The sequence below is a fragment of the Neoarius graeffei genome, chromosome 8, assembly GCF_027579695.1.
Source record: "Neoarius graeffei isolate fNeoGra1 chromosome 8, fNeoGra1.pri, whole genome shotgun sequence".
Taxonomy (NCBI): Eukaryota; Metazoa; Chordata; class Actinopteri; order Siluriformes; family Ariidae; genus Neoarius; species Neoarius graeffei.
In genome coordinates, this window is record NC_083576.1 from 62831539 (window position 1) to 62853059 (window position 21521).

At 39.5% G+C, this 21521-nt stretch overlaps 1 protein-coding gene across 2 annotated transcripts in view; it reads left to right on the forward strand.

The window, feature by feature from the left end:
• The first annotated feature begins 20941 nt into the window (after window positions 1-20941).
• pcdh11 (protocadherin 11) overlaps window positions 20942-21521 on the forward strand; it is a 372376-nt gene continuing 371796 nt past the window's right edge. For both annotated transcript variants that reach the window (XM_060927976.1, XM_060927977.1), the window contains exon 1: window positions 20942-21517. In XM_060927976.1, the coding sequence (XP_060783959.1) occupies window positions 20978-21517 (540 nt within the window). In that variant the 5' untranslated portion in view covers window positions 20942-20977. The remainder of the gene's footprint in view (window positions 21518-21521) is intronic.

Here is a 21521-nt window from a genome sequence, read left to right on the forward strand (position 1 = left end):
TTTCCAGACAGTCTCGCGATATTTCATAGGAAAGCCGATGATATCGGCTTTGGCACTGGGAAACGTGACGTAAAGCCGATTATATCGGCTTTGGGCACTGCGAGGGTTAAAACTGGTTACCGCTGTGACGTCATGCACTCAGGGCTGGCTGGCTCAGCGGGGCAGCTCAAATGCCAACTTTGCAGTCAATTTTAACTCTCAAAAATATATAGTTTTTATATTCCCATTTGTACAGCATACAAGAGTCAAGGATGGAGATACTCAGAAATTTATTTAAAAATGAAGGTTCTGCGTATCTCCTTTAAGTGTCTCCTAGATTAAAAGCAAGTATACTACATTAGTTAACCATTGAAACTATGGATTCATGTGATACTTGAAGTTAATACATGTATTCTTGTGCATTTCTCTTTTTCTTTTTTTCTTTTGACTTCACCTGCATACTCCCTGATTATTTAAACAAATTTGGCAGTGTTTTACTGCCTGGCACCCTGGCTTACTATTAGATAAGAGAGAAGTGTCACAACCTGATGGCAGCACTCATTGACTTTTGAAAATACAGATGGGAGTACACAGAGTTCATCTCTCTGTCTTTATTTCTCTCCAAGGCTTAAGTGTGGACTATATTACACTCACATACACCTACATAAGATAAAATCTTAACCAGTGAAGGCGACTTTTTAATTATTCCTTTTTAAAAAAAATTAAAAATCTGAAGCATACCTTCCATGAATTCGTGGCCCTGAATGCATGGAATCTGACTTTGTTTACGTTCTGCAGCTTCCTCTCAACAGACAATCATCATGCCTGAAGGGCAGTTGCTTTTGAATGCCAGTCTGCTGCTGCACCATGAACCAAGGTCATGAATGTTACATGTTTTGAAAGCAAAGGTCAAGATTTATAACTCCTTCACCCCCTCAGACTCCTCCGCATCTTTGTTCATCTTGTTCAATAAGTGATAACACAAAGACAGTGCATAGGTGGCAACTTTTCAATCCTCCCTAAGTTCTACTCATATCGTTTCCATGGAGATTTATCCTTACAAAGATAAAAGGAGATGCAGGTCGACTGAGGTTTATTTTATCATGAAGAAAAATAAATGTGTTACACTAGTGGATTCACCCGCCTTGACTAAAGCAGATTTGCTTTTACTTGCAGCTTAAATAAATGAAAAGCAGTTAAATAAACATGAATATGTGGCAGTCTGGGAAACAGCATTAAGTGTCATTGTGGCTAAATTCTGGAAATCAGCCAAAAAATTAAAAAAAACTTTTTTTCTGCAAATAACATACTTTGACATGTATGTTTTATGAAAACTTATATTTTATGAAGGTGACGAGGAGATGTTTGACTTAGGCTCCTTTGTAAGCTTACCTTGGCTGTCTGCCTGAAAAGATTAAGGAGTCAGTTTAACAAATGTCTCGGTCAGTCTGCCTAAAAATATTTAAAACTTTGCTAGCTAAGTGTGGTTTTCTCACACAGTGAATGCCAGGCTTTGATCAAGTTCTTTGTCACATAACAGCTGTCAAATGCCATGAGTGACTTCTACCTCAAGTGATGAGACAGAGACTGGTTTGGATGATAATGACAATCAAAGCAACAATTTTCCAAGCTTCTCATTGTTAACATTGAAGTCTTCAAAATTTGGTAGTATTTTTTCTCCATAAACAGGTTATAAATTTAGAGAAGGGTGGGGAATGTCAGTGGAATTGGAATGGTATACTAAATGTTTTTTTTTTTTCACTATGCTAGAACATTATTTTGAGATACTGTCCATTTAAAAGGAAAACTTTCATTTTAGGAAATCTTTCATTTTGAAAAAAAAAGATTACGTGTAAAGTTTTACACATAAATAATATAAATATTTAAGGCACTACCTAAAAGCGGAGCTTCTGATGAGTGTATATGCAAAATATTTGGAAGGGCACAAAATCAATCTGAATAGAACAATAATATTACAGCATATGAACAATTTGAATTGTATAGTGTAGTGTATTTTACATCAGTAAATTGCTGCATTTTGTGGCCATGATACCAATACTAAGAGATGTATCACAGTTATGAATACATACAGTGCCTTGCAAAAGTATTCATACCCCTTGAACTTTTTCACATTTTTCCACCTTACAACCATGAACTTAAAAGTTTTTTATTGAGATTTTATGTGATAGACCAACACAGAGTAGCACATAATTGTGAAGTGAAACGAAAATGATAAATGGTCTTCAAAATTTTAAACAAATAAAAATCTGAAAAATGTGATGTGCATTAGTATTCAGCCCCCCTGCGTCAATACTTTGTAGATGTAACCCCTCATAAAATCTGCGTTGTGAAGTGCTTGAAGGACGAGGAAACGTGGGACAGTGCAGCAAACTTTATTTACCCTGGGATGCACAAAATAGCACAGGAGGTCAGCAGGGCAGCGCAGGCTTGCATGCACAAAAGAAAGCACTTGCTCACTCTCCAGGAACTGTGTGAGTGCATATGAATAAAATCAAATAAAACAGAAAAGAGCCTAACAAGGAATTGCTTATGTACCTGGGATGCACAAAATAACACGGGAGGTCAGCAGGGCAGCGCAGGCTTGCATGCACAAAAGAAAGCTAGCATGGGGAGAGATAATGAATTAGCTGTACACACGTGTGCTCTGTAAACTCTGACATAACATGCTCAAATTGACATTAAAAATAATATAACATACACTGACAATGACTACAAGTGTTCAGACACAATCTACATCAATTAGTGTTGATTTAGAATGTTAACACGAGCATGAATATTTAATTACGTTCGGAGCGCTGTTTACATAGAACTTACCACTCGCTCACTCTCCAGGAACTGTGAGAGAGAGCCAAGCGGTTCTGCCTCTAGAGGTCGGTATTCACGTGAAAAGCTGGGTGCAAGTGGGATCAATATATATATATACTGTTACATAGAGCCACCTTTTGCTGCAATTACAGCTGCAAGTCTTTTGTGGTATGTCTCTACCAGCTTTGCACATCTAGACACTGAAATTTTTGCCCATTCTTCTTTGCAAAATAGCTCAAGCTCAGCCAGATTGGATGGAGAGCATCTGTGAACAGCAATTTTCAAGTCTTGCCACAGATGCTCAATGGGATTTAGGTCTGGACTTTGACTGGGCCATTCTAACACATGGATATTCTTTGATCTAAACAATTCCATTGTAGCTCTGGCTGTATGTTTAGGGTCATTGTCTTGCTGGAAGGTGAATCTCTTTCCCAGTCTCAAGTCTTTTGCAGCCTCCAACAGGTTTTCTTCCAGGACTGCCCTGTATTTAGCTCCATCCATCTTCCCATCAACTCTGACCAGCTTCCCTGTCCCTGCTGAAGAAAAGCATCCCCATAGCATGATGCTGCCACCACCATGTTTCACAGTGGGGATGGTGTGTGCAGGGTGATGAGCAGTGTTAGTTTTCCACCACACATAGCACTTTGCATTTAGGCCAAAAAGTTCAGCTTTGGTCTCATCTGACCAAAGCACCTTCTTCCACATGTTTGCTGTGTCCCCTACATGGCTTCTTATGCCTGTCTTTCAACAATGGCTTTCTTCTTGCCACTCTTCCAAAAAGGCCAGATTTGTGGAGTGTATGACTTATAGTTGTCCTGTGCACAGATTCTCCCACCTGAGCTGTGGATTTCTGCAGCTCCTCCAGAGTAATCATGGGCCTCTTGGCTGCTTCTCTGACCAGTGGTCTCCTTGCTCGCTCTGTCAGTTTAGGTGGACAGCCATGTCTTGGTAGGTTTGCAGTTGTGCCATACTTTTTCCATTTTTGAATGATGGATTGAACAGTGCTTCTTGAGATGTTCAGAGCTTGGGATTTTTTTTATAACCTAACCCTGCTTTAAACTTCTCCAGAACTTTATCCCTGACCTCTCTGGTGAGTTCTTTGGTCTTCATGATGCTGTTTGTTCTTCAGTGTTCTCTAACAAACCACTGAGGCCTTCAGAGAACAAGTGTATTTATGCCGAGAGTAAATTACACACAGTAGGACTCTACTAACTAATTAGATAACTTCTGAAGGCAACTGATCACACTGGATTGTATTTAGAGGTATCAGAGGACAGGGGGCTGAATACTAATGCACACCACATTTTTCAGATTTTTATTTGTTTAAAATTTTGAAGACCATTTATCATTTTCGTTTCACTTCACAATTATGTGCTACTCTGTGTTGGTCTATCACATAAAATCTCAATAAAAAACTTTTAAGTTTGTGGTTGTAAGGTGGAAAAATGTGAAAAAGTTCAAGGGGTATGAATACTTTTTCAAGGCACTGTATTTATTCCTTTTTTGACACTGCATGCCATGCACCAGAAACAACGCCACGACATTTATTTTGGTGTGACTCTGATGGCTGCCTGGTGGACAGCAGTGAACCAGTATTTTCACTTTCAATCATCACTATATAGTTACGATCGAATATAAAACTTGATATATCAAACTTGATATGTCAAACAGTTGTCTGGTTACATCTGTCATGTCCATACGCTTTGGGGCTCGGAGCATGCAGCCACAGACTGCAAAGCACGTACACGTCATTAGGACTAATTATCATGCACCTGTTACTGATTAAAGCGCAATCACAGCGTAGACATACAAGGACTCTCAGTAACACAGAGACTTTGCAAAAGCCTTGCATTTCGTGCCATTTTTCTGGTTTTGACCATGTTTGTGTTTTTGGACTTTGAGTATTGTATTACCTCTGATATTCTGTCTGTGCCTCACTCAACCACTGCCTGTTTTTTGACTCTGCCTTTGTCTCCCTTTTGGATGTTTGTTAACGTGCTTTCAATAAAACTGTTTCTGTACTAGAAGTGGTCAATTGTCCAACAAGCTAGTAGACTAATAAAACTGTTTTAGCTAGTTTTATATGAAATTGTTGTGAACATTTTCTGAAAAATGTGTTCATAAATAATCCCGTGGTGTTTTTTTTAAAGCAAATTAAAAATAACTGTTGGATAAAAACCCATCTCTCTTATGTAAATAAAGATACAGAGTTCATTGTCCGATGGTCAGCTGTTTGAGATACATTGCCTTGTGCTTACAGTCAAGTTCCCTATGGTCTGTACTCGAGTTGAGGGGGGATGGGGGGATGGCATCCCCCCTGGAATAAAAAATGGTCAAAATCATCCCCCCTCTAAAACGGGCATCCCCTTCTCCCTTCCCTTGAGCAATTTTATCAATAAATGTGGACATTACTTCTATTTAACATTGGAATTAGAAATGCCATTCCACGTAGCTTTGCTGAAACTGAGCATACAATAAGCTACCGCGAGAGAGGTCACGCGCAAGTGAAGCATTTGAGGAGGTGACATTCAGTTGGGGTTCCGTTATTTTTAATTTCATTCGGCTTCAGTGACAGCAGCGGATTGCAGCATCATGGCCAAGCGGAGTGGACAGCAAGACTTAAGCAAGTTCGGATTTAAGATCGCAAGAAAAAATATTTCAGGAGGTAAGTCAAGAGTTAGGAATATCAGTCACACTTTCTGTGAGCCCACTATCATGCTGTAAAGTTACCGATATGTAGCCTAATTTGTGGTCGGTGGATAACAACACAGCTATCATAATGAATGTTAGTTTGGAGTCTAGCCAGCTATCGATAGCTTACTCAGGTTCATGTTAGCTTTGATTTCTTGTATAAGGCCATTAATTTAATCAGCCTGGACGTTCGTTTGTTATTCTTCAAGCAAAAAAAAGTGTTATTCAAGACAGGAAGGCTAAAATAAACGACACTAGCAGTTTTGAAGGCTTCATTGCCTCATTAGAGAGCCGGTCACAACATGTAAAGCAGAGCAGGATTGGTGTAGGACTCAACAAAGTGTCTGCTAAAATGCAGCTTTCTTTTTCTTCGTCATAGGCTCTTCTTCTGTCTCCTCACACAATGGGCCTTTTCCCCTTTCCAAAGAAACTTTCCAAAGATGCCTGCTTTTAACTCATTTTGCTAGCTTGTATCCAGTATGTATCAAAGTGCTGGTATGTATCGAAGCAAAGTATCAAAGTATCCAAGGCAGCTCCTTGGTAACCGTCAACGTTAAGATGTCATGTGACCTAGATAACAGCGGGAATCAACGTTACAGAAAGAATCCGGTCATTTTTCAAAGCTCAAATCCTCGTTCAGATAATAAATAAATCAAAAATAACATTATAATTATATTTAATTAAATTATCTTATCCACTGCTCTTTATTCCAGATGACAGTCAGCAGCAACTGCAACACAGTGTGACAGGAGCTGGAGGGGACTCGGAGTATGAGACAATACAGGAGCAGGAGTAAGCAGGAGAACCAACAGCTGAAGAGCTGAAGATTTACAATTTACTGTTGCTTGTTTTAGCTTATTGGTTACCTACCTACCTCTGTATTTAACTCAATGTTCCCAATGTTCAGCTTTGAATAAAAATTCTATTGACTTGATATGAAAAGATTCAGTTGTTCATTTACATTGCCTGATGAGGTTTTAATAAATTATTTACCAAACGATTTAAAAGGAGCCTACCATGACTATGAAGTTACACTTCAAATTTGTCATCTGCATTTCACCCTAATATGGAGAATGTGGTAGGTATGTCAGCCAGGAGACTGACTAAATATGACACATGACATCCACACTGTGCATGTTTTACAGTAAAATACCAGTGTATTATGTTTTTACAACAATAAAAAAGGGTACACAGTGTGTACTACACACTTTATCAGCACAAAATACTGTATGTCTGGTAAATGAACAAGGTCCACAGACCTACATTGTGTGCAAACCCTCCTAAAAGCAAACCAGTTTCCCACAGACGGACCGACCGATGGGTCGACACATGACTAAAAATTTCACCATCCCCCCTGGTTTGAGTTTACAACTTGACCACTACCTATGGTGGTACACGTTCGTCGTTCATACGTACATTTGTCGTACAGTCAAAGCCATCAAAAATTAGGTGGATGCATTACCATATTCTCTTAAGTATGGGGCTCTGCTCTGATATCATATTAGTATCTTTTAATTGACCTGTCTTTCTCAGAGTTTCAACTTTGAATGTAAAAAGAAAAGTAAAAAAAAAAAAAGCTGCAGATCCTTGGTGTAGCAAGACAGGTTTTGAGTGGCTATTGAGCACTGTAAAGAGAGAAGGAAGCAAGTCTTTCTTTGGAGACAGATGGGATAATACACACACATGTATTATAGCAGGCAGAGATCAATCCTCTCTGAAAGAACCTGAATGTTAATACACTGAGGCACACCTTGCAATTTACCTCTGCAGCCCTCAGCGGCGATCCCTGCCCAGCTGTGCCAGACTGATAAGGTATATTAGTGTGTTCTTTTCTTCAATGATTTTTTTCCCTTCTTCTTCTTAGTGTTCATAATGTCTCATGGATCAGGGAGTGGTGCCAACAGCATGCAGATTAAGGCATACAAAAAAGCCCATTTGATCATATCTGTTGGGAGAGGAAAGAAAGATTTCCACCAAGCTTACCTCATGGGTCTTATACAATGTTGATACAGATATTTCAGAAGTGCTGATCTACTGTAAACCAATTTTAATTATGTTAAAGAAATTATTTAAGCTGTACAAGCATTGGTTTAGGTTTAAGTGCAAGAGGCGCAATTAGCTCACCATGTACTCACCTTGACTACACATGTTGTTTCGATCTGATTGCCAATGAGAAGTCACAGCCTTCTGCTTTTTATGCCAAGAGGAACCTCCACTCACTGCTGAATCCAATCTAAAGAACAGTGCAGCAGGGTTTGTCTAAATGAGTTTATTGACATGGATCAATCAAGTAGGGCATGGGGAAAAAGAAACAAAAGAAACAAATAAGGAGGGAAAACACATTAAACACAATGTTACTTTGTATGCTAAAGTGTGCACACACACGCACAGCACACTACTTGCTTTATATGATACAGTGGAGAAATAACAGGGAAAGGATATCATTGTTTTAGTTCATTAGGGAAGATAGAAATAGTAAATTAAGTCTTGTTTCCTAGAAAGGACTGGAGGGATTTTAGTAAATGAACACTAGGGACATTGTTTTCCTTGTTAGATGTCAATTTATACCAACGCTGTCCTTCATACAATGCTGAGGAATCTAGACATTGGACTGAGATATTGTCACAAAACACCAGTACCTTGGCTAAGATAGCAGTGGATGGTTGTCAAATGCCCAGTGAAAGACAATCTGTGTAGCTGATGCACCAAGGACAACAGCACTGATAGAAAAATATCAAGTCACATAAATTTATACAATTGTTACATGTTTGTTGAAGGCCATTTATAGCAGTTAGCATACACACTTCTTGTCCATTTCAGCACAACCCAAAACAATGTCCAAAATGAAAGAAGCAGCCATGCCATTTCAGCTGCCGTGTGTGTGTGTGTGTGTGTGTGTGTGTGTGTGTGTGTGTGTGTGTGTGTGTGTGTGTGTGTGTGTGAGACCTATCACAAATGCATAACCAGTTACTATGAAAGTTCATTTTGAGTAGCAAAATAACCCTCTGCATTATTTATGAGCTGTTTTGTGCCTTTTACATTGCTTTAAGCCTTTCAGATTTGCATTTCGTTAACATGCCTCAGAGAAGTCCTTCAGTGTCATAAAGCATGAATCTTAAAAAAAATCCAAAGTGATCAAACCCTTTAAGCTGTGAGAATGGGATAACCACATGACCTTAAAATGAAACAGAGCTCACTTACTTAAAAAAATAAAATCCTCAAAAATGTCAATTTTCCCACATAAGGCACTGACTTCACAGTGTAATTTTGTGGGAAATATTTTGTCAGTGAATATTATCATCAGCCCCCCACTGGGCCTATTGCTATAAGTGGTTGATCATTTCTCCACATTAAATAGATGATGAGGTCAGTATTCAATGGGGTGGCACAGTGGTGTAGTGGTTAGCACTGTTGCCTCACAGTAAGAAGGTTCTGGGTTCGAGGCCAGTGGCTGGCAGGGGCCTTTCTGTGTGGAGTGTGTATGTTCTCCCCATGTCTGCATAGGTCCCTTCTGGGTGTTCCAGTTTTCCCCACAGTCCAAAGACATGCAGTTAGGTTAACTGGCTACTCCAAGTTGTCCATGTGTGTGAATGGTTGTTTCCCAAGCCCAGGAATGGGAGGGCTGCGACAGGAAGGGCATCCAGTGTAAAACTATGCTCCAATTAATATGACATGTGGATCAATAGGGTCCACATGACAGCGACCCCACATGCATAAGTTGGACAAGAGAGTGACAGTGATAAACTGGTTGCTGAGCCTCTATAACTGTATATTATATCTAACCAGTTTGCCCAACATCTTCTGTAGATACTGTGCACATTTCCACAGATATACACAACCTCTACTGAGCTTTTAATTTATAATTTAAGAGCTACAAGAGAACATACTGAACAGGGTACACTATACAAACCTGTAACAGGTGAATAACAGGTAGCTAGTGTTACTGAGGTTATAGCCATTGCTTACAAAAGATGCTTGAGGCAACATGTAATTGCTTTTGATTTGTAACATATTAGTGATGTCAAAATTTATGGTCTGATCAATGTCTACACGGTGAGGGAATGACCTTTATTGAATGTGAAACCATGAGAGCTATGGTGCAGGGTGCATGTTGAAAATAGCTAAAACATATAATGTATAGAGCAGACACATTATTAGGTGGGTCTGTACTTCCATTTTAGAAGAATCACATATTGTGGGTACACATCAGCCCTCAGAGCTTACATAACCTCAATTTACAAATGGGTAGTGTTGTTAGCTTGCAGTCCCAGGATCCTGTGTTCGATCCTGATCTCAGGTTACTGTCTGTACAGACTTTCACATTTTCTCCCTGTGTCTCTGTGGGGGTTCTCTGGTTTCCTCCCACTTTCCAAAAACATGCCAATAGGTTGACTACCTACACTATATTTTTCCTAGGTGTGAGCAATTGTGTGAATATGTCTGTGTATTATGCCCTGGGATGAACTAGTATTCAATTCTGGGTGTATTCCTGCCTTGCACACATTGTTCCCTGGTTAAGATCTGGGTCCAATGTGTCACTGACCAGGATAAAACAGTTATTAAAGATGAATGAAAGAGTAAGTTAGTTAGTTAGTTAGTTAGTTAGTTAGTCAATTAATTTATTTATTTTTATGGTGTAATGACTGTTTTGTTATATTACAGCATTCATTCCTGAGCTTGGGTTACTGTCTATGTGGCATTTTGCATGTTTCCCCATGAACATTTTCTCTGGGTTCTTCAGTTTCCTCCCACCTGCCAAACATCTGCAATGAACTAGTGCCCCATTGAACATAGTGTCCCAATGAACTGTTCCCTTGTTCCTTTGTTCCCAGTGTTCCCTTGATAATTCTGGACTCCCTCTAACCAGAATAAAACAATTACTGAAGAGGAATGAACTGATTAATTAATCAATTAAAAATTTTGGTGTGATTAATGTTTACATGGTGAGGGAATGACTTTTGTTGAATGTGAGACCATCAGTACATTTACATTCACAGGTCACGTAAACAGCATATTCCATTTGGAAATTCTGAATTTGGCCTTATTCTAAATTTTGCATTTTCTGATTAAGACATGGGTGGCACGGTGATATAGTGGCTAGCACTGTTGCCTCACAGCAAGAAGGTTCTGGGTTCAAGCCCAGTGGCTGGTGGGGGCCTTTCTGTGTAGAGTTTGCATGTTCTCCCCGTGTCTGCATGGGTGTTCTCCAGGTGCTCTGGTTTCCCCCACAGTCCAAAGACATGCAGGTTAGGTTAATTGGTGACTCTAAATTGATCGTAGGTGTGAATGTGAGTATGAATGGTTGTTTGTCTCTTTGTCAGCCCTGTGATGACCTGGCGACTTGTCCAGTGTGTACCCTGCTTCTTGCCCATAGTCAGTTGGGATAGGCTCCAGCTTGCCTGTGACCCTGTAGAACAGGATAAGTGGCTACAGATAATGGATGGATGGATGGATGGATGGATGGATGATTAAGACATGAGCGGCACGGTGATGTAGTGGTTAGCACTGTCACATCACAGCAAGAAGGTTCTGGCTTCAAGCCCAGTGGCCAACAGGGGCCTTTCTGTGTAGAGTTTGCATGTTCTCCCCGTGTCTGATGGGTTTTCTCCGGGTGCTCCGGTCCAAAGACATGCAGGTTAGGCTAATTAGTGGCTCTAAATTGACCATAGATGTGAATGTGAGTGTGAATTGTTGTTTGTCTCTATGTGTTAGCCCTGCGATGATCTGGCAATTTGTCCAGGGTGTACCCTGCCTCTTGCTGGGATAGGCTCCAGCTTGCCTGCAACCATGCACACGATAAGCGGTTACAGAAAATGGATGGATGATTAAGACATGTGGGATATGCCAATATTAATTGGGTTTAGGACATGTATACAGAGCATTCTGAATATGTATCTCAATTTGGATTTTTATAGCAGTTTGTGACACACTGCCTCTTCCCTGTTTACAGGTAAGAATATCATATGAATGTTGTCTTTTTTGGAATAAGGGCAAAAAAGGGAATATTCTGTGCATGTAAACATGGCACATGAGAGCTATGGTGCAGGGTATAGCTGACCTTCTGCACATTATATAATATCAGTTGACAAATCATTGGCATGTTGCCCCCTTCACAGCTCCGGTGTTCAATCCTGAGCTTGGGTTAAGGTCAGTGTGGAGTCTTCTTTGTTTTCCCCATGGCTTTCCTCTGGGTTCTCCGGTTTCCTCTCATCTCCCAAAAATATGTAATGGACTGGGATCCATTCAGAGTGTATTCCTAACTTGCTGTCAGCGTTCTTTGGATAGGTCCTGGATTCACCACAAGCCTAAGCAGAATAAAGCGGCTTTTGAAAACAGATGAATGAATTTTCAAATATCAGTATAATCAGGTATGCAAAAAAGAGAGACAAAAAGAGAAAATGAATCTGCATTCATATATTAATATTCCTGCTTGTGCATGGTCATCCAAGTAGTTTCAGAGGCTGCAAATAACAAATGATAAACGAGTTTAGAATTTAAAAATGCTGTTAGCATAACAACACATTCTGCTGGCAGAAGTGACTATTTATTTGCCAAACCAACACTGCCCCCTCTTCCACGAAGTGAGCCACAGTCTCCATCAGCAGTGCAGCTTTTACATGATGAAGGCGGAGACGCTGAGGCGTGACCACGCCTCGGTGTTCTGACGTCATTCTGGAACTCAAGGAGTCGGTGGCACTAGAGGCGTGTCCACAAAAAGCCGATTGAGAGTCGTGCGAGTGTCAGATTGTTGTGTGAGTGAGTGAGCGAGCGAGAGAGTGAGTGATGCTGCGCCAAGGCGCACTTTCATCCTCCTCCGTTGGGAAGAGCGCGCGCTGACAGCAGTCCATGTTCACATCCATTCTGCGTTTAACTACATGACTCGTTCCGCCAAACAGTGAGCGTATGACAGGCGAGGGCACGCGCTTGGCTATATTCTCAGCGCATCTCAATAGTGCGCACTTGTGCATTAGACACACCAAATTCACTAAAGCAATCCCCGTGTGGCCTGGAAGACTCCCATGTTTCCAATGATGATTTTTTTTTCCTCCCTCGTTTTTCGTTCTTCCCCATTTTTTCCTCCCCTCCATTCAGAAGTGTTGTGTGTTGAGTGAGTAAGCGACTCGGAGCATCAGTGTGAGTGCGAGTGCAACTGAAAGCAGTCGAGTCCATCCGTCTGAGCAGGAGGAGGAGGAGGAGGAGGAATTACAGCGAAAAGTAAAGCACCAAGGTTCCAACGCCGTTCTTGTGGACCGTAGACTTTTCTATTTCTTCTTCTTCTTATAAACGACACGCATCGCGCATTTTAGCTGGATATCGTCTCAAGCTACTTGATTTTCGCCTGCGAAGAGATTGTCCCCCCTTTTCTATTTCAATCCACTTGAGTCTCGGCTTCACGGCACTTCATCTCCTAAAGCGGCGATGCTGCTGCGTGACGTGAATTAGAAGAGTTTTTTTTTTTTCTTCCCCACGTTTATAAAAAAAAAAAAAAAAAGGTAAGCAGCATCTTTGATATTTATTCAGGATTAATTGTAGCCTCCATAATAGGTTGGGAAATTTATTTATTTATTTATTTATTTGCGCGCTTAATCCCAGCTCCCAACTCGACCAACGTTTATAGCTGGGACGCATATATTATAACCGGCGTGAACATATGACTTTTTTTCTTTTTGTGTGTGTGTGTCTTCTGTCTCTACTTTTGTTAACATCAGTGAAATGCGTCCGTATAAACACGATCTCACTAACATCATTTGATTCCTTTGATGCAGTCTTAATCTGAGATGCACCCAGGATTAAGAACACGAGCCGGCATTTTCTCTCGCGCGTAGCCTACCATCGCTTTTTTTTTTCTTTTTAACTTAACTATCTATAATCGACCACAGTAAACAAACATCCCGCGTTTTCTCGAGCCCAAACTTCTGCCTTCTGGAGAATACCCTAATACCCGGTTCTTTCCCCATTTGTTCTTCCCATGAATCTTATTTCATGGAAGACACCTGGCGCCAAATCCACCGACATCATATTATGGGATTTGCAGCAGAATAATCGAGTCGAAATCGAACACAAAGTCAAAGTGGCCTTCTGCGCGTGAACATCCAAGTGTTCGAATCCTATGCATGTAACCTGTGCATGGATTGCAGTTTAGCAACTTCAAAAAACAATAAAATGTGTGTGTGTGTGGGGTGGGGGGGTAAGAAAAACAATCAGCTGCATGGTGTCAGTTTCATATTTGACAGCCCACTTTGGAGAAATACATAGGCTAAAAAAAGTTGCTCTAATATATATCCATAGCCCAGCAGTAACATTTTGAGAACTTAAGGAGACATACAAACAATCAGCATTTTATTACTACTTTATTTAGTGTGCTTTGGACTGGTAGTCCAAAACCAATAATTTGCAAAGATGTAGAATTGCAGTGAGAAAAGTGTAGAACTAAGCTGTAGAACTGTGATCCGAGACAAAGTCTGATTTTAAACATAGACTAAACTTAGCCCATTTAAGTGCCAAAGATGCATCATTCTGTACCCGGGCTGCTGAGGGGATTTTCCCGAGGATCCATTCTTCATTCTAAACAACATCCCTTACAGTCTTCCAGTTGAAATACGGTCATGATCATGAATCCTATATCTTTCTTATTTTATTCTAGATTATTGGACCAGTGCTGCAAGACTCCAGAGCACATTGCAACAAACAATAATGTTATCTACAATCATTCAAGTTCTGTGTTTAGGAAAACTCTGAAACCATTACAGTGTCTGTTAGTTGGTGTGCCATGTTGATAGTAATTAAATAAATAAATAAATAAATAAATAGTTTAATTTTGGGGCATTTGATCTTTCAACTAGACCCACATTTGGGACACTCATCTTAATGGACAGAAGCTTTCTCACTTGTGTGTCTGCGTGTCATTCTTTCCAAAAATGAGCTGATTTGAACTGATAGAATGTAAAAATAATATATTAGTATGAACTTCAATTTCAAATCTGGAATGTATAACCAAAGTTATAGCACAGGAAACCTGTTGTTACCATCATCCTACTATCCTTGTGGCTACAGAAACTGAGGATGTAGCCTCAAGGGTATATCTTTTGTACCACAGAAAGTGAATGTAATTCACCTCTTATTTAAGATTCATCTTTGTACCTAAAGGCAACACATTTGGAAAACATCTGTATTGAGGCTACAGCTGTGCTGTTTCTACGTCAGGGAACAAGTACGTATCTGTAAAGTATCTTATTTTTCCCCTGACAACATCGATTCCATGATATGAAAAGGAAACAGTCAGTTATACCATACATATGACATTTTGTAAAATAAGCGCTAACTACTCTTGTTGACATTTTAATTCATTTTGAAATTTTAGAAAGCTACAAAATGTTACACATCAGTACATAGGCATATCAAAACCGTGAGTTTTTGTAAAATGTCACTTGAAAGGTTGATTATCAGAGATGATGTTTTTTTTATTTAAACAACATTTAAAACTGGAGCTGATTGACATATTCATAAACATAGTGCTGTTCCAGTGTTTGTATTATACTTTGCAAGGCTTTGTATGTTTTATAAATAATCTGTTCATTTTCTCTTCAAAGTTCTAAAATATAACTATGCTAATTCTGATCTCATCCCCACCACTTGAGTGCCCTCTACTGAAAAAGTTTTTCCTTTTATCTAGCAAATAATGGATTACATTTATAAATAAATTATGATCAATGTGAAATGTAATAAGTTAACTAGGCATGTTTTATATATATATATATATATATATATATATATGGGGGGGGGCCTTATGTTTAGGGATTTTTTTTTTCAGGCCTAGAACACCTCATTTCAGCCTACCTAGACCTGCATGGTAAATTTAAGAAAAAAAAAAGATTATAACATCATGACCTTTAAGATTTCTTCTGTGTATTTTCTTCCTCACCATACAGACATAAAAAAAAAGTGTGCTTATGTCATTTTGTGACAGCCTTTATTATAGATGTAATAAGTCCTGATTTAATTTTTTTTTTTTTGCGATAATGAACTAAAGAAAAGATGATTACAATTCTAGGGAAGACTGGACAGAAAGCGAAATAGCCTTTAGCCATCCTGTATGCTTTCGCTTGTGGAGTAATTTTAGCCTTTTTGCAGTCTCTGTCCAAACACATTTAATCCGATAAAATGACATGTCAGTCCGCTGACATGTTTTCCTATTGAAGCTGCTCAAAGTAAATTGATGGATGCTGGTCTCAGAAACTAAAATCAAAGTTTCATTATGATTATTTATAGGTCAAATTAGCACAGTAACAACAACAAGCACAAACACCAAAACTCCTCACTGTGTTGCCGTAATGCACAAATATTTCCTTGCTTTTCTGTTGGCCGTTATTTTGTTCGTCTATTGCATGAAAACATTTGCACAAATGGTTGATATGGCTTCTCAGCTGCATAGTCATCGCTGACAGCCATAAATCGATTATGTTGGATTAACCACATTTGTTTATCCTTTTCGAGTGACAGCCTATTTAGTATGTTAATACCTCAGTATTGATCAAGCACAAGCTTTTCTGATCAGCATGGCACACCAACTTTGTGGCTGCAATTTACAAAATTGTAACAGATTTGACCTTTAAACTTCACTCTATCTCTCGGTTAGAGGATTTCAGTGCTATTTTGCATACATCTTTATACCTTTGATTTGAAATATGGTGAAATAAGTCAGCGATGGTTGTAAAAGTGCAACTTAAGTGCACAATATAGCCATCCACTTGAACGTACTAGAAATTCATAGCTGCCTCAACTATATTCATGGAGTGTTAAAGCAGAATAATGAATAAAAAGAGTCACGCATGGATGTGAAGCTTGACATCCTGAGTAGAGAGGAGGGAGAGCAGGTATGGGAGGCAGCTGGCAGGACAGAGAATGGCCTCATGTTGCTGATGGCAGGAGGTCGAGGGTGAATTCAAATAAGACGCTGAAATGTCAAAGAAATGATGTACATTCAAACCGATTGGGAGCATGAAGCACGCTTGATAAAATGAACAAGTTGAAGTGAGTGACATGCTTTAGGCACTTGTCCCAGATTAACTTCCATAAGCACCTTTAATAATTCTGTGCAACGCCTCCTTGATTTAATTACAATTCTGACTTCGCTCAGAGGTTATAATCTCTGAATATCATGCAGAATTCACCACCACAGCTGCCGAGGCAGGAGACACCATACAGACAATTATTCAAAACAGCCATCCCATTGCAATGTAAGCTGAAATGCTCTGGGGCTGCGGAGATATTTTCTTCCTTGACAGCTTGGCTCATAATAAAAACAGGCAGCTCAGTCCATCACATTGTCATGTAAAGCGATCCCGAGTTGGTGTGTTCCTCGGCTCAGGCTCCAGAGGGATGGGTGGCTTTTGCCTACCCTGTGGATTCCATGGTCCAATGCTCAAAATAGATCATCGGAACCCACTGCAAGCAGAAAAATGCATCCTCAGTGACATGTGATTTCTCTTGACATGAGCTCCCAATGTGCTTGCAAACTGAAAGTTTCTCAAAGATTGAGAAAGTTGAACCTTCAAAGCACTGCAAAGCTATCTGGGGTGGAGTTTTCGGAGTTATTCCCAAGAGGAAATCTGAGTGTAAAATGACTATACATGCTTTGCAACAAAATAAACTGTCCTAAATATGGGGAGGAATGGCATGTTTGCTCCCTTGTGGAACTGACTAATCCCAGCTCTATGTCCCCGGCCTGAAAAGCTTCTTACAAAATGCTAAACAGTGCTTACTTTCGAGCAAATGCTCGGTTATGGTACATATTCAGTCTGTGATGTTGCGTTCTATTTTGGGTTCGTATTGTCAGCAGGACTTTATATGTTGATATTGTTGAATATACCAGTGAAACAAGCGATCTTGAATTGTATCGAATCGTATAGCTCACAACAGGAAGTTTGAAAGTTTAGTACATTTTAAAAGCTGTTCAGTGCCAACCTTAATATAAGGCACAGCAATGTTCAAGAATCTAGATCATCTTTTCATCTTTTATTCACTGCACGTAATGCTTTCCTTCACCAGCAAGTTCTCTTCATTATACATTTGTTGGGCACAGCCTCAGACTGACTGTTTCAGGCTTATCATAGTACAGTAGGTGTATAATAATTGCATGCTCTTGCTGCTGAGAAAAGGTCCGAACTTCAAAGCCAAGCGAATTATGAGCTCTGTTGTTTCATTTATTTATTTATTTAGCAAAGGACTGCACTGAGTTAGCTACCAATTTGTGAATCAGTGTAAAGTATAAGCTGCTCATTGATCACTGCCATGTAAATACTGTGTACAGAGCTCTTCCATCCAGCAAACCTTTAATGAGTCTCTCCAGAGGTCTGCTATAGAGCACATGCTCAGAGTAGCACAACATGCCCTGACAGCACAGATCTGAGTTCACCACTGTTTGCAGTTTGTACACATCAAAACAGGCTTTGCGACCATATACAGTATATGTAAAGAAGTCTTCCTTTTTGCAGAGAGCTGATGGAATGCCAGGGAGAAATGTCATGCTTATTTCATCAACTTGTCATGCATATTTGATGGAGAGAAGCCAATCTTCGTGGCAGGACTGTCTGCTACCAAGGCCAGGAATATATGATTCAGAGATGGCCATATCAGTAGTCTGGGTTCCCAGGACAAGCACATATCTTGTCCAGTCTCTTAGTTTTTAATTCATAGAAGCCCAGTGGACATGTAGGTTTAACAAGCTGGAAAATAATTTTTAAAAATCCCTTAATGATTTTTGAAAAAGAAATGTTTTTATATGGTATGTAGCTATGTTTAAACATAATTCATGCATCCTACTCATTTGAAATCCCACATCATGCTGCACGACACACATCAGCTAAGACGTGACCTAGTGTTGGTAGAAAGATTTTTACTTGCCAAAATAATTATAGAAGACATATGATCTTTTCAGAATCAGGGATGTTGAAATAAATGAAGAAATCCAGAAAATTAAAATCCACCACAAAGCTGCCAACTCTCCTGCTATAAGTAACAGTCAACTCACTATTCAAATATCAAGAGGAAATAAAGAGTCTCACTTAAAATCTTTTAAGTGTGATACAAACATCACATCTCATAGCCGAAATGGTCACTAATGGATTTCTGACTTTTTGTTTCATAGCATAAACACAGTGTTCTACACCATCGTGCATGCTTTCATTTCTTTGAGTTAGTATTAATGCACATAAATAGCTAACAAGCTTGTCCTACATTATTACGTTTGTTTAGCTACCAATTTTATCCCAGTCATGAATACATAGGACTGGGAAGCTTCAACGTGCCGAATGGGTCCACCCCAGTGTTCATAAGAGCTCCGTAAATCTGAAAATAACTAATCACATTAATGTCATGATTTATGAAGATTTTATTTGTATCCCTCCCTTTTAAATATTTATTGACTATCCTTTAATGAAACTTTCAAAAAAGAGCGTTTTTACTTTCTCTGCGCTTGTTCTACCATCACATATAAGCATTAATATGCGAAAGTTAATGTAGCCTTCTTTTTAAAAAAAAAAAGGCAATGGAAGAATCCATCAACTCTTGGGGCAAAGCTTTTTGGAGTCAAGCGAATTAAAGATGCACTTTTTAAACTTTTATATTGTTGCCACAGCTTTGAATAGAAGAAAGAAAACTCAACTAGAATGGCTTTTCAGTGCATCTAGGGAAATTACACAAATCACATTTTCTTACAGAAATAGCACAGCATATGAAACTGTGTAAAAGTAACAATACCCAGACTTTGGGAATGGTAGGCATCTACCCTACCAGTTTTAAATTTATTTATATCGTCACATGATAGGATTGGTGTAGCTAATATACAGGAAGCACAAAAATACAAATTCAGGAAACAAGTCAGGATACAAAGAAACATGTCTTTGTATTCTTCTCTGGGAATTAGGATTATCATTCTGATTACTTAGAACAGGAGTTATCAATTACATTTGATATGGTCAAATTCTCCCAGAGCAAATGCTCTTTGAGCCTGTAAGGTCATATAGAGACTAGAGATGTGTGCCCACTTTATACTCCCAATTTTTCCTCACTTATAACTCCTCACATTTACTGTGTTTTCAATACTTTCCTAATGTACATTTAATACGATCCTTTTAATACTATCCTTTTTTAACCAATCCTAAATAATTGTGATCCATCCATCCATTATCCCTAACCACTTATCCTGTGCAGGGTTGCAGGCAAGCTGGAGCCTATCCCAGGTGACTATGGGCAAGAGGCGGGGTACACCCTAGACAAGTTGCCAAATCATTGCAAGGCTGACACATAGAGACAAACAACCATTCACCTTCACACCTACGGTCATTTTAGAGCCACCGATTAGTCTAACCTGCATGTTTTTGGATTGTGGGGGGAAACCGGAGCACCCGGAGGAAACCCACACAGATACAGGGAGAACATGCAAACTCCACACAGAAAAGGCCCCTGTTGGCCACTGAGTTCGAGCCCAGAACCTTCTTGCTCTGAGACGACAGTGCTAACCACTACACCACCGTGCCGCCCAATAATTGTGATATAGCTTTAAATACATATTGTACATATATGTTGTAAGATGGGTTGGGCCAGGGAAAAATCACTTGTGGAGTGGATCCCCAGTCAAATGATCAAATAAATGTATTGTGGGTAATTGTATAAAATTTACTCACTTTCTAAGCTATAGCAGGAGTGGGAGATTATATACAATAGCATACTGTTATCAAAGATAGCATCACATATCAGCTGTTTTTTGACTAAACCCTTTTTTGTGAGTATTATGGATATCGTCTACACCAGTGACTGAGTGTCACTGTAATGCAGAGTAACATGTAGTTGAATCAACAGTAAAACCTCCCCTTTATTTCTTTTTAAAATAGCTGAGTTTTGTAATAATTATTTTCTAAAATCAACATTGGGCATTTTTGTGTATTGTATTTTATATTGTTTCATATTGTTGCTACACTTTTGCCATTGTGCTGTGTGTTCCAGGTTTAAACTTATACAGAACTAAATATCTAATTGGTGTATTTTAAATTCATGTTTGTTAGAGGCATTTAATTTGAAAATAGACAAAAAAGAGAGACAGCACTGGGCTGTACATTTGCTTTTGCTCAAAGTGGTTAACAGCATTAATTAGGGTGGTTGTCAAAGTTAAGTGAATCTATACCAGTTCCTTGCCAGACATTCATCATTTGATGTGGAGCACCAAAGGTTAATTGTGTTGAACACCATTAAATGTTGATATGTCCAAAGATTTGATATGCAGTCAATTTCCTCATTCGTTAAGATGTGCAAGGTCATTTATTAAAAAAAAAGTGTAGTGAAAAGAACACTAATTATAGCCAAATGTGTAATTGTGTGTTACATGGTTTTGTAATACAACAATTATCTTTTCCCCTTCTCTCGTCTTCCCTTATTACCATAGAAATTACAGACCTTCCAAGACAAATCCCCACCCACTCTGAGCATGGACTTGTTGAGTGAATCCCTTGTGCTGGTGCTTTTCCTCACCTGCCTGGTGTCTCTGAGCTGGGCCCAGGAGAAGGATTACACAGTGAAGGAGGAACAGCCAGAGAATGTGCGCATCGGGAATCTGCGCAAAGACTTGGACCTAAACCTGGACCCAAATGTTAAACTGTCATCAGCCCTGGAGTTTAAACCCGTCTATAAGTCGGGAGAACTTCCTTTGGTGAGGGTGGAGGCCAGCACAGGCGAGATCTTCACAACGTCAAATCGCATTGACCGCGAGAAGCTGTGCTCTGGAATCTTCAATGAGAAACGCTGCTTCTATGAGATCGAAGTGGCTGTGCTACCTGATGAGATCTTTCGCCTAGTCAAGATTCGCTTCCTTATTGAAGATATTAATGACAATGCCCCTCTGTTCCAGTCGACTGTCATTAACATCTCCATTCCCGAGAATACAGCTATCAATAACCGCTATCCAGTACCCTCAGCCTTTGACCCTGATGTGGGGCTTAATGGCATCCAGCACTATGAGCTTGTCAAGGTGA